Source organism: Lissotriton vulgaris, chromosome 9 (genome assembly GCF_964263255.1).
Source record: "Lissotriton vulgaris chromosome 9, aLisVul1.2, whole genome shotgun sequence".
Taxonomy (NCBI): Eukaryota; Metazoa; Chordata; class Amphibia; order Caudata; family Salamandridae; genus Lissotriton; species Lissotriton vulgaris.
Window position 1 is genome coordinate 1,218,542,403 of NC_141697.1, and position 16,251 is coordinate 1,218,558,653.

Below are 16,251 nucleotides of genomic sequence, written 5' to 3' on the forward strand. Positions count from 1 at the left end.
CAGGTGGGGGGTGATGTGGCTGCGGCGGGGGACATTGACGATCAGTCGGGCGGAGGCGTTTTAGATGAGTTTGGCTGGGATTCCTGCGTAGAGTGCGTGCCGTAGTCCAGTCTGCGGCTGACAAGGGCCTGTGTCACGGTTCTTCTTGTTTCGGTCGGGATCCACTTGTAGATCCTGCGGAGCATGCGGAGGTTGTTGTAGCAGGAGGAGGAGACGGCGTTGACCTGCTTAGACATAGAGAGGGAGGAGTCGAGGATGAATCCTAGATTGCGTGCATGGTCGATGGGTGTTGGTGCTGTTCCCAGTGTGGTCGGCCACCAGCCGTCGTCCCAGACTGAGGGGGTTGGTCCGAGGATGAGAACCTCCGTCTTGTCCGAGTTCAGCTTCAGACGGCTGCTCCTCATCCAATCGGCGACGGTCTTCATTCCCTCGTGGAGGTTGGTTTTGGCGGTGTGTCAGTCCTTGGTGAGGGAGAGGATGAGCTGGGTGTCATCAGCTTAGGAGATGCTTTTTTAACAACAGCTAAGGTGATGCTTTTGAGGTCGTTATGGCGGGCCACTTGTGCGAGGGGGGCCATGTAGACGTTGAACAGCGTTGGGCTGAAGGATGAGCCCTGGGGGACGCCGCAGATGATGTCGGTGGCTTCGGATCAGAAGGGTGCGAGGCGGACGCTCTGGCTTCTGCCGGAGAGGAAGGATGTGGTCCAGTCAAGAGCCTTCTCTTGGATTCCGGCTTCTAGGAGGCGTGTCTTTAGAGTGTGATGGCAGACCGCGTCGAAGGCGGCGACAGGTCCAGGAGGATGAGGGCTGATGTTTCGCCGTTGTCTAGTTGGCGCCTGATGTCGTCTGTGGCGGCGATGAGGGCTGTCTCGGTGCTGTGGTTTTGTCTGAATCCGGACTGGGACGGGTCCAAGATGTTGTCTTCGAGGTGGCGGGCCAGTTGCATGTTGACGATTTTCTCGATGACCTTTGCCGGGAACGGTAGCAGGGAGATGGGCCGGAAGTTCTTGAGGTTTTTGGGGTCCGCTTTGGGCTTCTTGAGGAGGGCGTTGATTTCGGCATGCTTCCAGCTATCCGGGAATGTCGCTGTTTCGAAGGAGATGTTGATGACCTTCTGTAGTTGGGGTGCGATGGCTGTGTCTGCTTTGTTGATAGGAAGGAGTGGCTGTGGGTAAGCAGACAGTGGGCGGAAAGGACTAGGGAGGAAGACAAAGGGGTAAAAAATTACACAAGAGTGACAGCTGAAAAACACGCACTGTTGTATAGTACTCAAACAAAAATAAAAGTAGTTCATGAAAGAAATACACGGTAGAAGGACAAAAGTAAAGTGTCCATGCTTACAGGGAGGGACAAACACACAAAGAGGAAGGGAGCCTATGGAACCTTACCAATAAGAATCAAGCAATGAGGGTGACACTTAAGCCAACCAATGCAAGCAGTGTGTGGCGTCTATGCTCCCTGTAAGTTAACAAAAGGTCTTGCTAAAGACAACACATGCACCATGTTACGCAAGTCCTAAAAGAGGACTATTTCGTTGTATGCTGGCAACTTGTCTTACAATAAAAAAGCCCCTGTATTGTAATCCCATGCACCTGCCCATACAGAAAGGCAAGACGACCCCTTTCTTTGCTTGTGTTTTTTCAGGCGAGTATTTCTGTGCAGTGCGGCCACTGATGGGAACATTGCATTCTGGGACGTCACTGTAACACTGAAGGAAGCTTGCAGATCCTTGGAGGCCACAGACAGAGAGTCTCAACCAGCAGGTAGTCAGACTTGTTTTTATTGTTCTTCTACCTTACATGTTACCTGTGATGCAGTGTGTGGTTCAGCATTACCAGCCACTAGGATCCCTCAACATGAGGTGAAGGTAACCTCAGAACCTTGTGCCAGACCAGAAAGGACGAGGCCTCGTCTGCCCATTGCGCAAACATCCCTCGGACATCTGGGACACCACCAGCCTGAGAACCCACCTTTTCTGACTGCTTCACTCCTCCTGCACCACTGTTCCACACTCCAACTCCTGATATGCTGCAGGTTTTTAATTTTCTTCCCAGTGAAATGCTACACCTGTGGAAGCTACCAGTGTACCTTTGGAGTAGAGAGATGCCTGTGGATTACATGTGAAATGCTGTTATATACTGTCCAGAGCAAAGTGATGCATTGGATTTGTCAGTGCATCAGTGTATAGCATAATAGTGTACCCTAGATCACCATTTCCTGGATATGCAGTAGTCTAGAAACGATGTCGAGAAACTCTCTGTGCACTTGCCAGCCTCTCCGTGCCAATGTAACCCTGTTGCCTCGAGCAGCTAGAAGCAACCAGGTTATTCTGTGTCCTCTATGCAGGTAAAATTTTAAAAGCACATGAACATCGAGTAGGTGTGCAGCGATAAAAATGAGGATTCGGATACACTTGCCACTATACAACTGATATTTCTTAAGTGTGTTACTCTGGTGTGCACTGATGCAGCTTTTTGTGCCACTGTTCCGAGAAAATGCTGAGCCTTGAGGCATGTCTGTGGGTACTGGATATCAGTAGCTGCAACGCCTCCTTATTAGGAGTTGGGTGATAGGTCAGAAGAAGCCCCCGTCGCCCCGTCTTGTGGATAGTGAGGGGGCCCACAGCTGCAGAACAGTGGTGCTTATGTGAAAGATGGTGCCTTAATAATTATTTTTTTTAACGTTCTTATTGCGTTTTTGATGGTACAATAGCAATACAAATTATAGCCATATGCATCAAAGTGCCATTACATAGAAAATTTCATTGTAGTCGTAAGGCATAACATGTTATTCAGGTCCATAACAACAGGCAGTGACAAGAAGCATGTCTAGCAGCTTTAAGTTACTCCATGTAGCGGCCGGCATGGCTCGCGGATGGCGCGGCAGGCGCAGGGTCATGCTTGGCGCAATAATGATAATAAAACATTTTTTTAAATAAACTTAATTTGCCACAGGCCGCGTCCTGCGTCTCTACTCCTGCTCCTCTTGCACATTTAGGAACAAGAAGCAGGCCCCACTGACCAATCACTACGCTGCAGGGCAGCGTTGTGATTGATTTTGAGCATCCTGATTCGACGCTCAACCAGGTAATGGGTCTGGTGCATGTTCTCCATGCACTACGAGAACAAAAGAGGGACCCTGAAAACAGATACTCAGAGAGGCTTGCAGGGAAAATATCAAAACAAGAACAAAAACCTCTCAGGCAATTGCTTTAAACATTGGTAATATATCCAAAACTCATTGAAATAAGTACACTGCCCCACACAAAAAAGATATTTTAGAAAAATATATCATTTCTTTAATTTTTTTACATAATTCCTTAGTAAATCACAAATAAATAATCATCATATATAAATCAATACATAGTGTAACCCAACAAACCAATATCTACATCCACCACGCATCTCCATACAATCCACTCAATCACACCATTCAAATGCAACCGTCTCACCAATTAGAATCAACTCAACAACATACACTAAACAATTAATATAATTAACACACTATAAGAACATACAGAAAGTATATACAGAAAGGTAAAAAATGAATTTCTTTTTTATATAATACACAAAAACGCTGACGCGCGTTTCGGACAGGAAGCCTTGGTCCTGAATTCCTTCGTCAGGGCGCAATTAATAGGTATAATCCAATTTAACAGTCTTTATCTTGGTTTCAGATTATATAGACTTCAATCCAGGTTAATGGTATTTAGGGGTTACACGGGGTACTCAGACAAGTAATCTGAGACGCAATCTGTGGGGGACAATGATATCAAAATTACACATCATGAACATAAAATCCATTGAACAATGTTATAGCTGTGGGCATCTACATCAGAAAAGGGAAATGAGTAAAGAATACCAAATACCCAAATAAAGAGGGGCACTGTGCTCGGAAGAAATATGAGCAATGTGTCAAGATAGAAAGCAAAACCTAAAAATATATAGAGCCAAGCATCACCTTAGTATAGCCTCCACCAAGTGTCTAGATCCACTCATTTTGATAAGTTAATACAGATACCGAGCGGAACAGAGGAATCGATAAACATTCCCAACTTACTTTAGTCTAAAGAGAAGACTTAGGTCTAATTAGCGTGACAATCCTGGAACAGATATTTCAGATTCCTTTAGAACCAGGTCGCTGTGGACAAATATAAGAAAACTACATGAAGGCACATATAGTGCTCTAAATAATATCATCCTTGTCAGGCATGTCTATTAATAATCTAATAGGACGATGAACAGCTACTAATGGCTATTATTAACATGAAAAGTAGAGACAGAGCCTGTCCTAGTTCTTAGTCTTACCTCGTAAAAAAACGTCCGTAGATCAACAGGTGGCCCCAAATCCAAATAGGATCAATACTCATGGGGGAAGTAGACAAAGTCGTCATACATAGTTTTACCAGGTAAGTAGCACCTCTTCAAATCAGGATATAACTAGAGGAGGATAGAAATATGAGTATGTGCATGGGGCACGAAAGATACAAGTATACATCTGGTATGGCGGCCATAGATAAAGGGGTGTAGCCCAGAGTATCGAGATCGTTACATCCTCCCGTAAACCAGATGACGGGGCAATCATATATGGCGGGAAAAGAACTACGAGCCCAACTATTTCGCCCGACGCCAGAGTCTGCACAATGGCAAAGAAATGACTGGCGAGGCTCTAAGAGCATACCTTGATTCATTACATACTCCCATAACCCAGGTGACCGGTAAAAAGGTTGACGCCCCACTATTGAACCCTACAGAGGAGTCTGCATAGCAGACCTAACTAACAGGCTAAGCTAAATAAACATACCTGGCTCCGTTACATGTTCTCCATGCAGACTGTAATGCAGCCTGCATAGAGAACAGGGGAAAGTGCGCATGACTGGTTTTGGCGGCCCAAAAGGGCGGACCAAATGGGCCGACCAAGCAGTCAATGTGCACTTAGAAGTGGTCAAACCACTCCTCCCCTACCCTGCTCCAAGAGCAGAGCAGCCCCGCCCACCCACCTGGTTGCAAAGCAGCAGGAAGCAGCAAGAGATGATAACACAAAGTTATTATCATTTTATGTTTCTGCTTCGCGCTGCGTAAAAGCAGTGGGGCGATGCTCCTCCGCCACAGCAGAGGAGCCGCCACTGCTTGTGGTAAGTGATGCATTATGTTACCTCACCCATGAGTGAAGCTAAACAGTTAACTTGAAGCGTATACTCGAAGAGATGGTAAGGGGAGGACGGGTGTGCTCCTAGTGCTGTGATGGTAGTAGAGAGCGCGACTCTAGGCACAGGTGAAAGATGGTACCTTAAGAGCAGCCCATTGAAAAACGGTATTTCTCCTTAGTGCATATGCTATGTCTGTTGTCTGGTGGCTTCACTAGTTCCAGAAGATGGACTTTCTGCAGGGTTCGCAGGTGATACATGGATTTTACCTGTACATGGATACCTGATAAAATAACTAATTTTAATAAAGATTCTTATTTCTACAACAAGACATAAAAAATCCATCAATCCCACATTTTCAGCCGATGATTACAACTGTAGCCCTGTACTACTGCTTTGGGACCGGGGAAAGGACAGCCATATTTTTAAGCATACCGATATTATTGGAAATTTAAATTTGTTTTGTAAAGTACAAGGCCCAACTCAAAGGAGAGCGGGATAGAGAGCAGAAAAAAATGAGGACAAGACCAAAGAAAATAGAACCACTCAAAACGACTTAGGAAACCCAGCTGTACTGAGCCACTTCCTCTTCCCTAGGATCTGGAACAAACAGGCTGCACTTTGAAACTGTTATACTGCTCTCTGCGCCCAACTCAGTCAGGGATCTCAGATGCAGCAATATGCGTGAGTTTATTCCCCACACCTCGCTTTGATCACACATGCGCTGGCATCCAACCTCTGCATTAATGACTAGCTTTGTACCCTGCTGAACCACCAGTAGGCGAACCTGATATGTGATAAAGGCCTGAATGTTCAACTGATGCAGCTTCGGCTTTATGAACATTAGAGCCTCCTTCTTACCTAGCGTATTGATGCTCCGTTAGGAGGACACAGCAGCCGCCTCATATGACCGACCGACCGCCGTAGAATCACGGTACCCAAAATCAAATTTCTCATTTTTTCGGTGCAGTCATAACTGTGCGTCCTGCCCCCTCATCAGGCCTTCACCCTGCCTTTCCTAAGCAGTCTGTTCAACAAGTTTGTCAGGTAACCATCTCTCCTTTCCAACTATTTGCATACACGTTTTTTCATTGGCTTAACTTGTAAAATAATAAGTGCCGGGCCCTCATCAGGAGGCCACTGCAGCCTAAACCACCCATTACCCCTGCCAGTGCTACCACCGACAGTACCTACATAACCACCAACCATCATACTCCTGCAAGCGTGACATTTCAGACTATTTCAAGCCCCCAAAGCTCTATGGGAATGGCCTGGATGACAGGTATCAGTAGTTTTAATGTATATTTAATCAATAAACAACTGTTCTGCTAATCTCTAAATTAAATAAACAGTGCCACCATATGGCAGACTTAAGTACTGGTGTAGACAATTAAATCCAGGTGCCGAGCTCCGGAAACCACCAACTCAAATTAAGCACTGCTTGTACTCTGTCTTTTCTTGGTGCTCTCGATGCCGGTTACTCTTTCAGACAGTCCCAATAATTTAGACTAGACTAAGCTGACCGATGCTGAAATGGTTTCTCTCTTTAAATTAAGATCTGCATGGGGATCGTTGATGGATCCTTTGGTTTGAACATCTCTTGCCTCACTTCCTCTTTCTTTCTCTTGAGAGATCCTGTCCCTAGTCCAAGGTGGCCTCTGCCATTACGAAAGGACTAGTAAATGTATTTCATTGGTGTCAGAGCCTGCACTATATCTATGTTACTCACTACCCAAACAAGAGAGTTCCCCCAAAGGCCATTCAAAGCTCTAAAATGACAATGAAAAAGAGAAAGAAAGAAATGGAAGGGGACCATTAATAGAGGAAAATCACTGGTGCATCAGGCCTGGCACTGAGGAATACTCATTTTCAGGCAGATGTGCACATGTGATCAGACAAATTACATCAATCAAAGGCAAGAGAGCCAGTGGCAGGACCGGGTTTACCCGTTGACCCATGCTGTTCTGGATGGAATGGATATGTATACACATATTTTTAATAGCTTTTTTATTACAAGATCCTAACAGACAACTTAACCTGTCAGGCTTTCCAAAAGATTCTTGCAAGAATAAGAACAATGCAAATCGCAGGGTGAGTCAACATGGATAATCAACATCAACATCCTTGCCTGCGAGATTTAATTGAACAAAATATGTCTGCAAGCTTTAACATGATGCTGTACCCCATCCATAAATGCCTTTTGGCTTTAGCATATAGGTTTAATAATGATTAAAGCAGGCCTCCTGCCGGTGCCGAAACGTTTTACATAGTAAACAGATCATACATGTGGCATATGAAATAACTTTTCCCAAATAACCAATGAGGCCTAAAGACTTTGCACCAAAACCAACTCCGACCTAATGTATAGCGCTTAATGTTTTCCACAAATCAACCATCAGGTGTACTGTGATAAAGTTTCAAATGGATACAAAATGACAGTGGTCAAAACTATTTAAATTCCCTCGTCAGAGGGCGTAATAAGGATGGTCATAGTGCAACTCTTCTATCCCCACACTTTGTTCAAGAGGGTCACCAACACCAAAGCCATTCCCTACTATGGTAATCTGTGCAATTCCATATAAATAAATACATACCTACAGGTTTTAGCACAGTGTAATAAAAACCCACCCTTTAAGTCTATTGCTTGTAAAACCCGCTGTGCACAATAAGTAAGTAAGGCCTCCCGGCTTTGTCATAATTTTCACAATAAACCGATCAAACCTATAGAGTCTGTCATAACATTTTCCAACAAATCAGTTACTCATAACGCCTACTATATAGCGTATCAGCTGGTAACCATCATGCATACATTTATAAAATTGCACATTTATACACAATTATAGCTAGCAAAACTAACCAGACAAAAGGGCCTGCCAAGTATTATCTCAGTGAAATTCTACTACCAAAGGGTTTGTCAAATAGGTGACTGAAACATCCTTGTCTACTACAATAATCTGTGAGACTTTTTGTTACAAAATACCTGTAATTTTTAACACATTGTTATAACATTTCCCCTTTAATGGCTAATGATTTTAATGTATGCCTTTCAAAGTAGATAAGCCAGACCTGCTGCTTTTGTCATGACCTATCATAATAAAGAGATCAGACTTATGGTATTGGATGTAGCTTTTCCCAGTGACCCAGTATCATTGGCTAGTCACCATACCAACTAAAGCCTACTAAATTGAGCATACGCTTTCCTTACAAGCCGACCATCAGACAAGGTCATAACAGACCTACGGTCCCAAAATTACAATTGTATACAACATTTCAGTTGACAAAGCAAAATACTACCTCTCCTAAGAGGACCAACAAGAATGATCATAGTCCAAATCCTCTCCTCTTCTCTCGCCATAGTTTGTTTGAGCAGGTAACCTTTACTAAAGAATAAACCTTACCTACCTACTGTAGTAATCTGTGCCTTTCCATGCCGCTAAATACCTCTCTGCAAGCTTTAATAAGAGTATTACCAATCTACTTTTAAATCCATGCTGCCTCTAAAATGCGCTTTTCACAACAAATATGTTGCCTTTCCCACAACTTTTCATAATAAACAGACCAGGCCTGTAAATGTGATCATTGGAGTCCTGCTGCATTGAGTGTAAGCTTTCCCACAAGACAAAATGTGCAATACGAGCACTTTTTTTCAGTGAAAGCACTCAACTACTGCCCAATCGGATGCTGTATGTGAAGGCAATCCAACAAGTGAGCGCCTAATCCCCTCTCTCACCGGTGGTCACATATGGTCTGTTAACAGCTGTGCTGTGAAGCCAGACCTAAGAATGTAAAATCAAAAACACTGATGACAAAGCTTAGCACGTCCCCTTCAAATTCAGCACATTGAGTATTGTAGCGCAGTTATTTACCAATCGCTGATGTTGATGGTGACTCTTGCCTCTTCTAAGGTCAATTCAACAATTTAAAGATGCACCATGAAATCATATTGAGATTACATGCAGAGATTTAGGAAGCTGTATTGGTGGGACAAATCGAAGTACTTTTGCTCAGTTGGTGCGAGTCTCTAAGTCCTGTCTTGAGAGTGGTGGGGCTTAGGCAAGTGCATGTACATAAATCCAAGTGTTTCCTGGTGCCTGAGTGCAGGAGCCTTGCCAGTTATTTTGTCACTGCCTGAAATGTCTGGAGGTGCTTTAGGGAGGGGCTAGAGATTGGTGGAGGGCTTGAGCCATCCATTCCTTTCGAAGGGGCTTTATGCGCCACCACTCTCTTCAGTTACCAGCAATGTTTTGCTGAATAGATCAATCCAAGTCACTAAATGTAAAATCTCAACTTCCCCACATTGTGTAATACTAGCAAATCACTACTTCTCCTTTTGCTTCTTTTCTCTTATCTGCAAAAAGTGGAAGCGCTTTGAGACATTAAACACCAGTACTAAGTGCTGTCTGTGAATAGACTGCACTGGACATTATACATGAGGGTGGGAAGCAATGTTGCCAATATTATTGCACTTCCCAGTTTTTAAGTCTGACCTACAGACACCTTTAGTTATTTTGCCAGTGTTATCTAATAAATTATAAATACCAAGTGCATACCTATATACATACATAGAAGAGCCTTGGGTTAGCCCTCTTCGCCTATCTTTTCACCTGCCATTCACACCTGGCTCTCTCCCACCACAACATGCAGCATGGGGCAATGGTTCAGTACTCTTTGGCAACAAGCTCTCTTGCAGTGTGACTGTGCGGCATATTGCCTGATCACTTGCACATACCCCTAGAAAGAAGTGCTTTTCACTGCCACTGAAAGTGGGCCGGTACATTGCCAATGCTTTCTTCTTTTTTAATATTTTATTGCCATTCAAATAAACATAAGAATTGCATCTTTAGAAAGGAAATGAAGTGGTTCATATTATCCTGCAATATTATAGAGCACATCTTACAAAAAGAAAAAAAGGAGAAATCTAAATTGTACTAATATACAATGCACGCCAATCCACATTTAACCCGTTAATCGCGGCGGAAATTCCGCTGCAATGCAGGGGTTTTAATAGGCGGGCGGGGCTGCATCGGCCAATGGTTGTGCTCTGCACCAGGGAGGTAGTGCTCGCGTTTGCCGTTGGCTGACGGGAGCACAGAACAGGTTTATTAAGTCTGTAGGGCAGACCTAAAAGTGGAAAGTGTAATATTGCTGGCCACATCGCTTCCAACCCTCATGTCTTCGGGAGTGGCTCATGCAGGTTAGAGCAGCGGGCGGGGTGGGGAGGGGACTTTACAGATGCAAATGAGGAAAAATTATTTATTTAATTTTCCATCGTCTGTCGAGTCCCTCCCACTCCCCGCCTCACCGCTCTTACCTGCACAGGCCTCTCCTGATGTCCCTGCCAGTCTATTCATAGACAGCGCTAAATACTGATGTTTAATATGTCTCTAAGCACTTCCACTTTTGGCCTTTGGTTGAAAGGCCAAGGTGCCAGTAGCATGTTTCTATGCCAGTGAGTACAGATCACAGTACCGGTGCGAGGACAGGCCGCAAAAATCATAAAATTGTTACTAGACCTGCAGGTTTAATGACTTAAATAATCTACTTGACCTATTTAGTATGCTCTTGATCCATAAACTGGTTTCAAATTATGTGATTGTGGGCAAATATTTTAATTCACTGAGCTGCGATTTTCTTCATTATCACCTTCAAAAATGGGAGTTCAGCATGTCTGCTGCACAAAAAACGCTGGCCTTGTCTGCAGTCCCATGTGCAGCTGGTGTGGCACTGATTTTATTTGTGAAAAACGTGTTTTCCCTGCACTGCATCACTGATGTCGTTTGTTTTGTCGTTTCACAGATCTTGGGGTTCCATGTTTGACTGTCTCTGCTCACCAGTCTGGCATTAATAGCCTCCATATCAGAGAAACTGAGACTGGACGCTACCTCGTAGCCAGCGGGGGTGATGACAACTCCTTGCATGTCTGCCTCATCTCAATAGAACAGACCGCTGGCACACCTGATGCACATGTTCAAAAAGAGTCCATGCCGGAACCCTGCATCTGTGTATTGAAGAAGTTCTGTGTGCCTTCTGCTCATGCAGCACACATCACTGGGCTCCGGGTCTTACGGCCTGACCTGCTGATCTCCATCTCTGTGGACCAGCGTCTGACGCTGTGGCAGGTGGGGGATAATGGACTGCGTTTCCTCCGAAGCAGGTTCTGCCACGTCGCCGATGTTGCTGAGCTGGACTGTTGGGAAGGAGATAACGAGCTGTTCTATTACTGTGTGTTTTGTGGCCAAGGCCTTGAAGTGGTCACATGTGCAGTGAGCCAAGATATGATTTCACCGGATCAGGGATAAGGTGATGTTTTATGTGTACTGCTACTTCACTGATATCGCAGAGTTGGACTGTTGGGAAGGAGATGGAGAGCTGCACTACCATTGGGTCTTGTAAGGTCCAGGCCTTAAAGTGCTCGCTGTTCAGTGAGCAGAGACATGATCACACCGGATCAGGGATAAGGCTGTGATTCATGTGTTCTGCTACTTCACTGATATAAACAAGCTGGATTGTTGGGAACGAGAACTGCAGTTTGACTGTGTATTCTATGCCAGTGGTCCAAAAGTGGGAGCTTGGGTGGTGAACCAAAGTGGGATCACACCATATCTGGTAGAAGGGTATGATTCGTGTTCTGCCACATCGCCGATTTTGCTGAGTTGAACGGTTGGGAAGAGCATGGCGAGGTGTATTCTTACTGCATCTTCTGTGGCCAACATTCAGAAGTGGTTGTGTGTGTGGTGAGAGAAGATATGATCGCATGAGATTAGGAGTAAAGACTTCTTTTTGTGATCGTTATCAAGAATCGGAAATTGCAAGAAGAGGTATTGTATGGAAACATGCCAGTTTTAACTTAGAAAATGAAAGAACACTTTTGTGCATAAATAAATAATTCTTTAACTGGTTGATTTCATAAAGGCTGCAAGAGGCTGACATATTTAATTTCTCCACTTTTAATTCAGAGTAAGTTATGTTCATCTTTGATGACCAGCTAAATTTCTCTGCCCAGGTCAACAGTCTGACTTCATCCTGTTTCTTTCTCTTAAAACGTTAAGAAAGATTTTCCCATGTATTTCACGAGAGCTACAAAAGACAGTAATGGTGAGTCTTTTCCTGTCTAAATTAGATTATTGTAATGCCCTTTTTATGGGGATAGACAAAACACAGATGGGCAAGCTCCAGTCTCTTCATAATGCAGCAGAAAGGCTACTTCCGAATATCCCCAGGGGTTGTTCAACGTCAGCAGGTATTAAATCGCTGCATTGGCTTCCGGTGCAGCAGCGTGTGGATTTCAAGGTATTATGCTTGGTTCACAAAGCGCTTTATGGAGGCGGCGCTGATGAGGTTTCCAAATTATTTACGCCCTATACCCCCTCACGCACCCTAAGATCCACTAACATGGGTCTACTTAAGACGGTTAGGACTAGGGGGGCGAGGTGGGGAGGTAGGACATTATCCAATGGGGCAGCGCACTTATGGAATAGATTACCTATGGCTATGCGATTTCAAGTCAACAGAAAGTTGTTTAGGAAAGACTTGAAGACGCTTCTCTTTTCTGCCATCTAATCTGTTTGAAGATGTAGTTGCTGGATCTTTTACATACATCAGCGCCAAGACGCCACGGCAATCAAGCGCTTTACAAACTTATATCCTATCCTATCCTATCCTTCATACGTGCAAAGATGTAGGCGTTGGATGAGACTCAACTAACAGGTTGAGCCTGCTCATTGGCTTTCTGCTACTACACCCTTGATTCTCCTACAGTTTCCAACTCTGTTGTTGCCTTCCCCCTTCGTCCCTCATGCCATGCTGACTTATGCAGTGAAGCCCCTGTAACTCCAATCCCACCCTTTTCCAACTTATAAAATTCCCTCCCCCCTAAATAGCTCCTGTTCCTTATTTGTCCCCATTACACAACTATGGGCACACACAATGAGTGTGCTCCAGCATTTCACAGCCACTGCGTTCCCGGTTGCGTGATGCAGGCAGGGTTGGGGAGCTCGCGAGGAACGGATTGCGTCATGCTGATTTTGACCACCTTCTGCGGCATGTAGCGGGGAGGCTTGATGGCAAACTTCAGGTGAGTGCTTGGGGGATGCCAGGCTGCCTCCTGTTTGGCAGCTGGTGCTCTTGCCGGCTTCTCTTACCTACAGCTGAGCCGGAGTTCTGCAGTGCTTATTACTGCTGCATGCTTGTTACCGGGGTGACAGTGTCTCCTGGGAATGCTGCCTTCTGGCTTGGCTCGCTCCTGGAGCTTGTGAAATTGACAAGGTGGGCCTCTAGCTCTGTGGTGCTGCTTGCGGGCTTACAGTGTGTAGGTTTTGCTCCATTATTTCTAGGGACCTGGAGTGCTCAGAATTGGCTAAGGGCATTTCATGGCCTTATGAGAAGCTGGTACATGCGTATTGTATTATTACTGGTTCTTGCCCGTAAGAAGGGACTTCTGGAATCCTATTTCTTCTGAGAATTCTGGGGGTCTGTTTAGTTAGTGAATGCAATGGAGATGCTTGGGGCAAAGAAGAGAAGGTCTTGTTCCCTGGATTCGGATACAGTGGTTTCCGTTTAGATGTTCCGGATAGGGGTACCGGTGTTGTCTCGACTGGGACTTCGGTATCCCTGACTGCTCTGGAGGTTCAGGCTATGATTGATTCCGCTCTCACCAGAGTCCCGTCTGCCAAACGTAAGGTCTGCCTTCCTTCTGCCCGGCTTGATGATGATGGTGACTCTACTGACTCTGAGATGTCTGGTCCTGAGAGACATGTGGTTCCTGGTGGGAAGTTCATCTCCCGGGATGAGCTGTCAGACATTCTTGAATATATTAGAGACAGTCTGGGCCTGCCGTCTCCTCCAGTGAAGGGGACTGCGGAAATTCCCACAATTCGCTAAGCCTGCGGCACTGGCTTTGCCTTTGTATCCGAAAATCAAGGAGGTGATTCTCAGGTCCTGAAAGGAGCCTGAACATTGCCAGGTTCCTCCTGAAATCCTACGTATTGGATGACAGGAATAAAGTGTTGCTGCATTCTGTCAAAGTGGGTTCCATCCTGGCTCCTCTCATTAGGCATTCTCCTTTGAATCCATGTGACGGCCTGCCGTCCGATCATGTTGACCGCAAGGTGGATAGTGGTCTTAAGAAATCTTTCTAGTCTTCCACCCTGATGCTCTGGGCTGCATCGTGTGGGGTGTGGGCTGCTCAGTCATTAGTGAAGGACTTTGAGACCTTGGCGGAAGGGTGCTACTGTGTTTGATGTTCTGGTTTAAATGAAGCAACAGGCCAAGTTCCCGGCAGATTTGTCAGCTGATGTCATCAAAGCAGCTTCATGGCCAGACGTAACCGGTGGTTGAGAGACTGGAAGATGGATCTGATGGAGAAGGCTTCATTTCTTAAGCTTCCCTTTGAGGGTGACAAGCTGTTTGGGGATCCATTGGATGGTCTGAAACGGAAATCATTTAAGGACAAGAAGCACACTTGGTCCTACATGTCATCTTCTGACATGACGTCTAAGTCTTGGAATCGGAGTCTTGTGAAAGCAGAGATGTCCCTCGCGAGGATAACCGCTCTTATCCCTTTTGCAGAAAGAGGTTCCAGCCTCAGAGGGAAAAACAGCAGGATGTCACACCCAAGGCTGGGCCATCCAGTCAGTGCTCCTGACTATGGGTCACCCATGGCCTCTCTTCCAGTGGGTGCTCTGATAGCTGCGCTCCTTCCTGCGTGGCTGCTGTCAGTCACCAACAAGTGGGTGAGGAATGTAGTTCAGAGAGGCTATCTTATAGACTTCGTCTCAATTCCTCCCAAGTACAGGGCGCAACCCTACGCCTGTCTCCAGGTCTCAAGCCAAGAGGGTTGCACTTTTGGAAGGGATCAGATCCTTGGTGGAGAAACGTATGATCAGACGGGATCAGTGGATTAGGTTGGCTAGGGGATGTACTTGATCCTGTTCCCTGTGCAGAAGGTGTCAGGAGATTTTTGGCCTGTCTCTGATTTGAAACTCTTCAATCGGTGGGTGGCAACCATTCCGTTCAAGATACTGCCTCTCCAGCAGCTCCTTACCCTGGTATCTCCGGAGATTACTTGGCTACCATCGATCTGCAGGATGCGTACCTCCATGTTTCCATGCATCGGAGTCATCGGCCGTTTCTGAGATTAGCGGTGGGGGCGGCGCATTACTCATTCCAAAGATTGCCGTTTGGTCAGAAGACTGCTCCCCATGTATTTGCCAAGGGGTTTGCCCCTCTGATGGCCATTATTTATCTCCAGTGGATTGCCATCTTCCCGAATCTCGATGACTGTTTGGTCAAGAGGCTTCTCTTCACCTAACCTTTTTTCATGTTCAGATGGTTCTGGATTGCCTGTCGGCCCTTGAATTCTTCGTGAATGCCAGGAAGTCCCAGCTGATTCCCTCTCAGGATCAAATCTTCATTGGTGCTCGGTCTGGACAGATCTGGGCATTGTCACCTTGCTGGATGCCAGGGTTCAAAAGATTCATTCTCATCCGCTGCCCTGCTGTCTGCTGCCACTCAACAGGCTTCTCTTTGAATGAGGGTGCAGGGCGATCTGGCTGTCACAGGGTTTTTGGTACCCTGTGCTCGATGGCATCTCAATATTTTGATTAGATTTATTCTGGAATGCTGGTTGCCCAATGTGCAGGATTTGACATGTCTTCTTCCTGTGATGCAGGTGATCTGGGAGGATGGTTTCCGGGTCTGAGCCCTTCCACTCTTAAGGTGCAATGGGCGGCGATTAAGACTTTTGGGGCTCCATTTGGGGGGGGGGGGAGGGGGTCTGGTTTGGTGGACAATCAGGGTCTAGTTTACAGGATCTCTAATGGGTTTTCCAATCTCAGTCCAGTCTTCCAGGTGGTGTGTCCGTCTTGAGATTTGCCGCTAGTGTTGCAGGCTCGTCAGTATCCCCCTTTTGAGCTGCTGGAATTTGTGGGGTTCCGCTTTCTGACAATGAAGGTGCTTTTTCTGGTAGCAGTCATGTCTGATCGCAGCCTGGGGGCATTGGGCTTGTTGTCTTGTTTGTCTCCTTTCTTTCATGTGTTTGAAGACAGGCTTGTTTGTTGTGCTTACATATTCTTGTTTAAGGTTCCACACAGAACCTTCATTTGTTGT

General features: G+C 45.7%; 1 protein-coding gene across 2 annotated transcripts in view; it reads left to right on the plus strand.

Moving 5' to 3' along the window:
• The window catches only part of WDR6 (WD repeat domain 6), an 87,202-nt gene extending 71,319 nt beyond the window's left edge, over window positions 1–15,883 (plus strand). For both annotated transcript variants that reach the window (XM_086939321.1, XM_086939320.1), the window contains exons 6-7: window positions 1,644–1,762; window positions 10,942–15,883. In XM_086939321.1, coding sequence (XP_086795447.1) covers window positions 1,644–1,762; window positions 10,942–11,444 — 622 coding nt within the window. In that variant the 3' untranslated portion in view covers window positions 11,445–15,883. The remainder of the gene's footprint in view (window positions 1–1,643; window positions 1,763–10,941) is intronic.
• The last annotated feature ends 368 nt before the right edge of the window (window positions 15,884–16,251 follow it).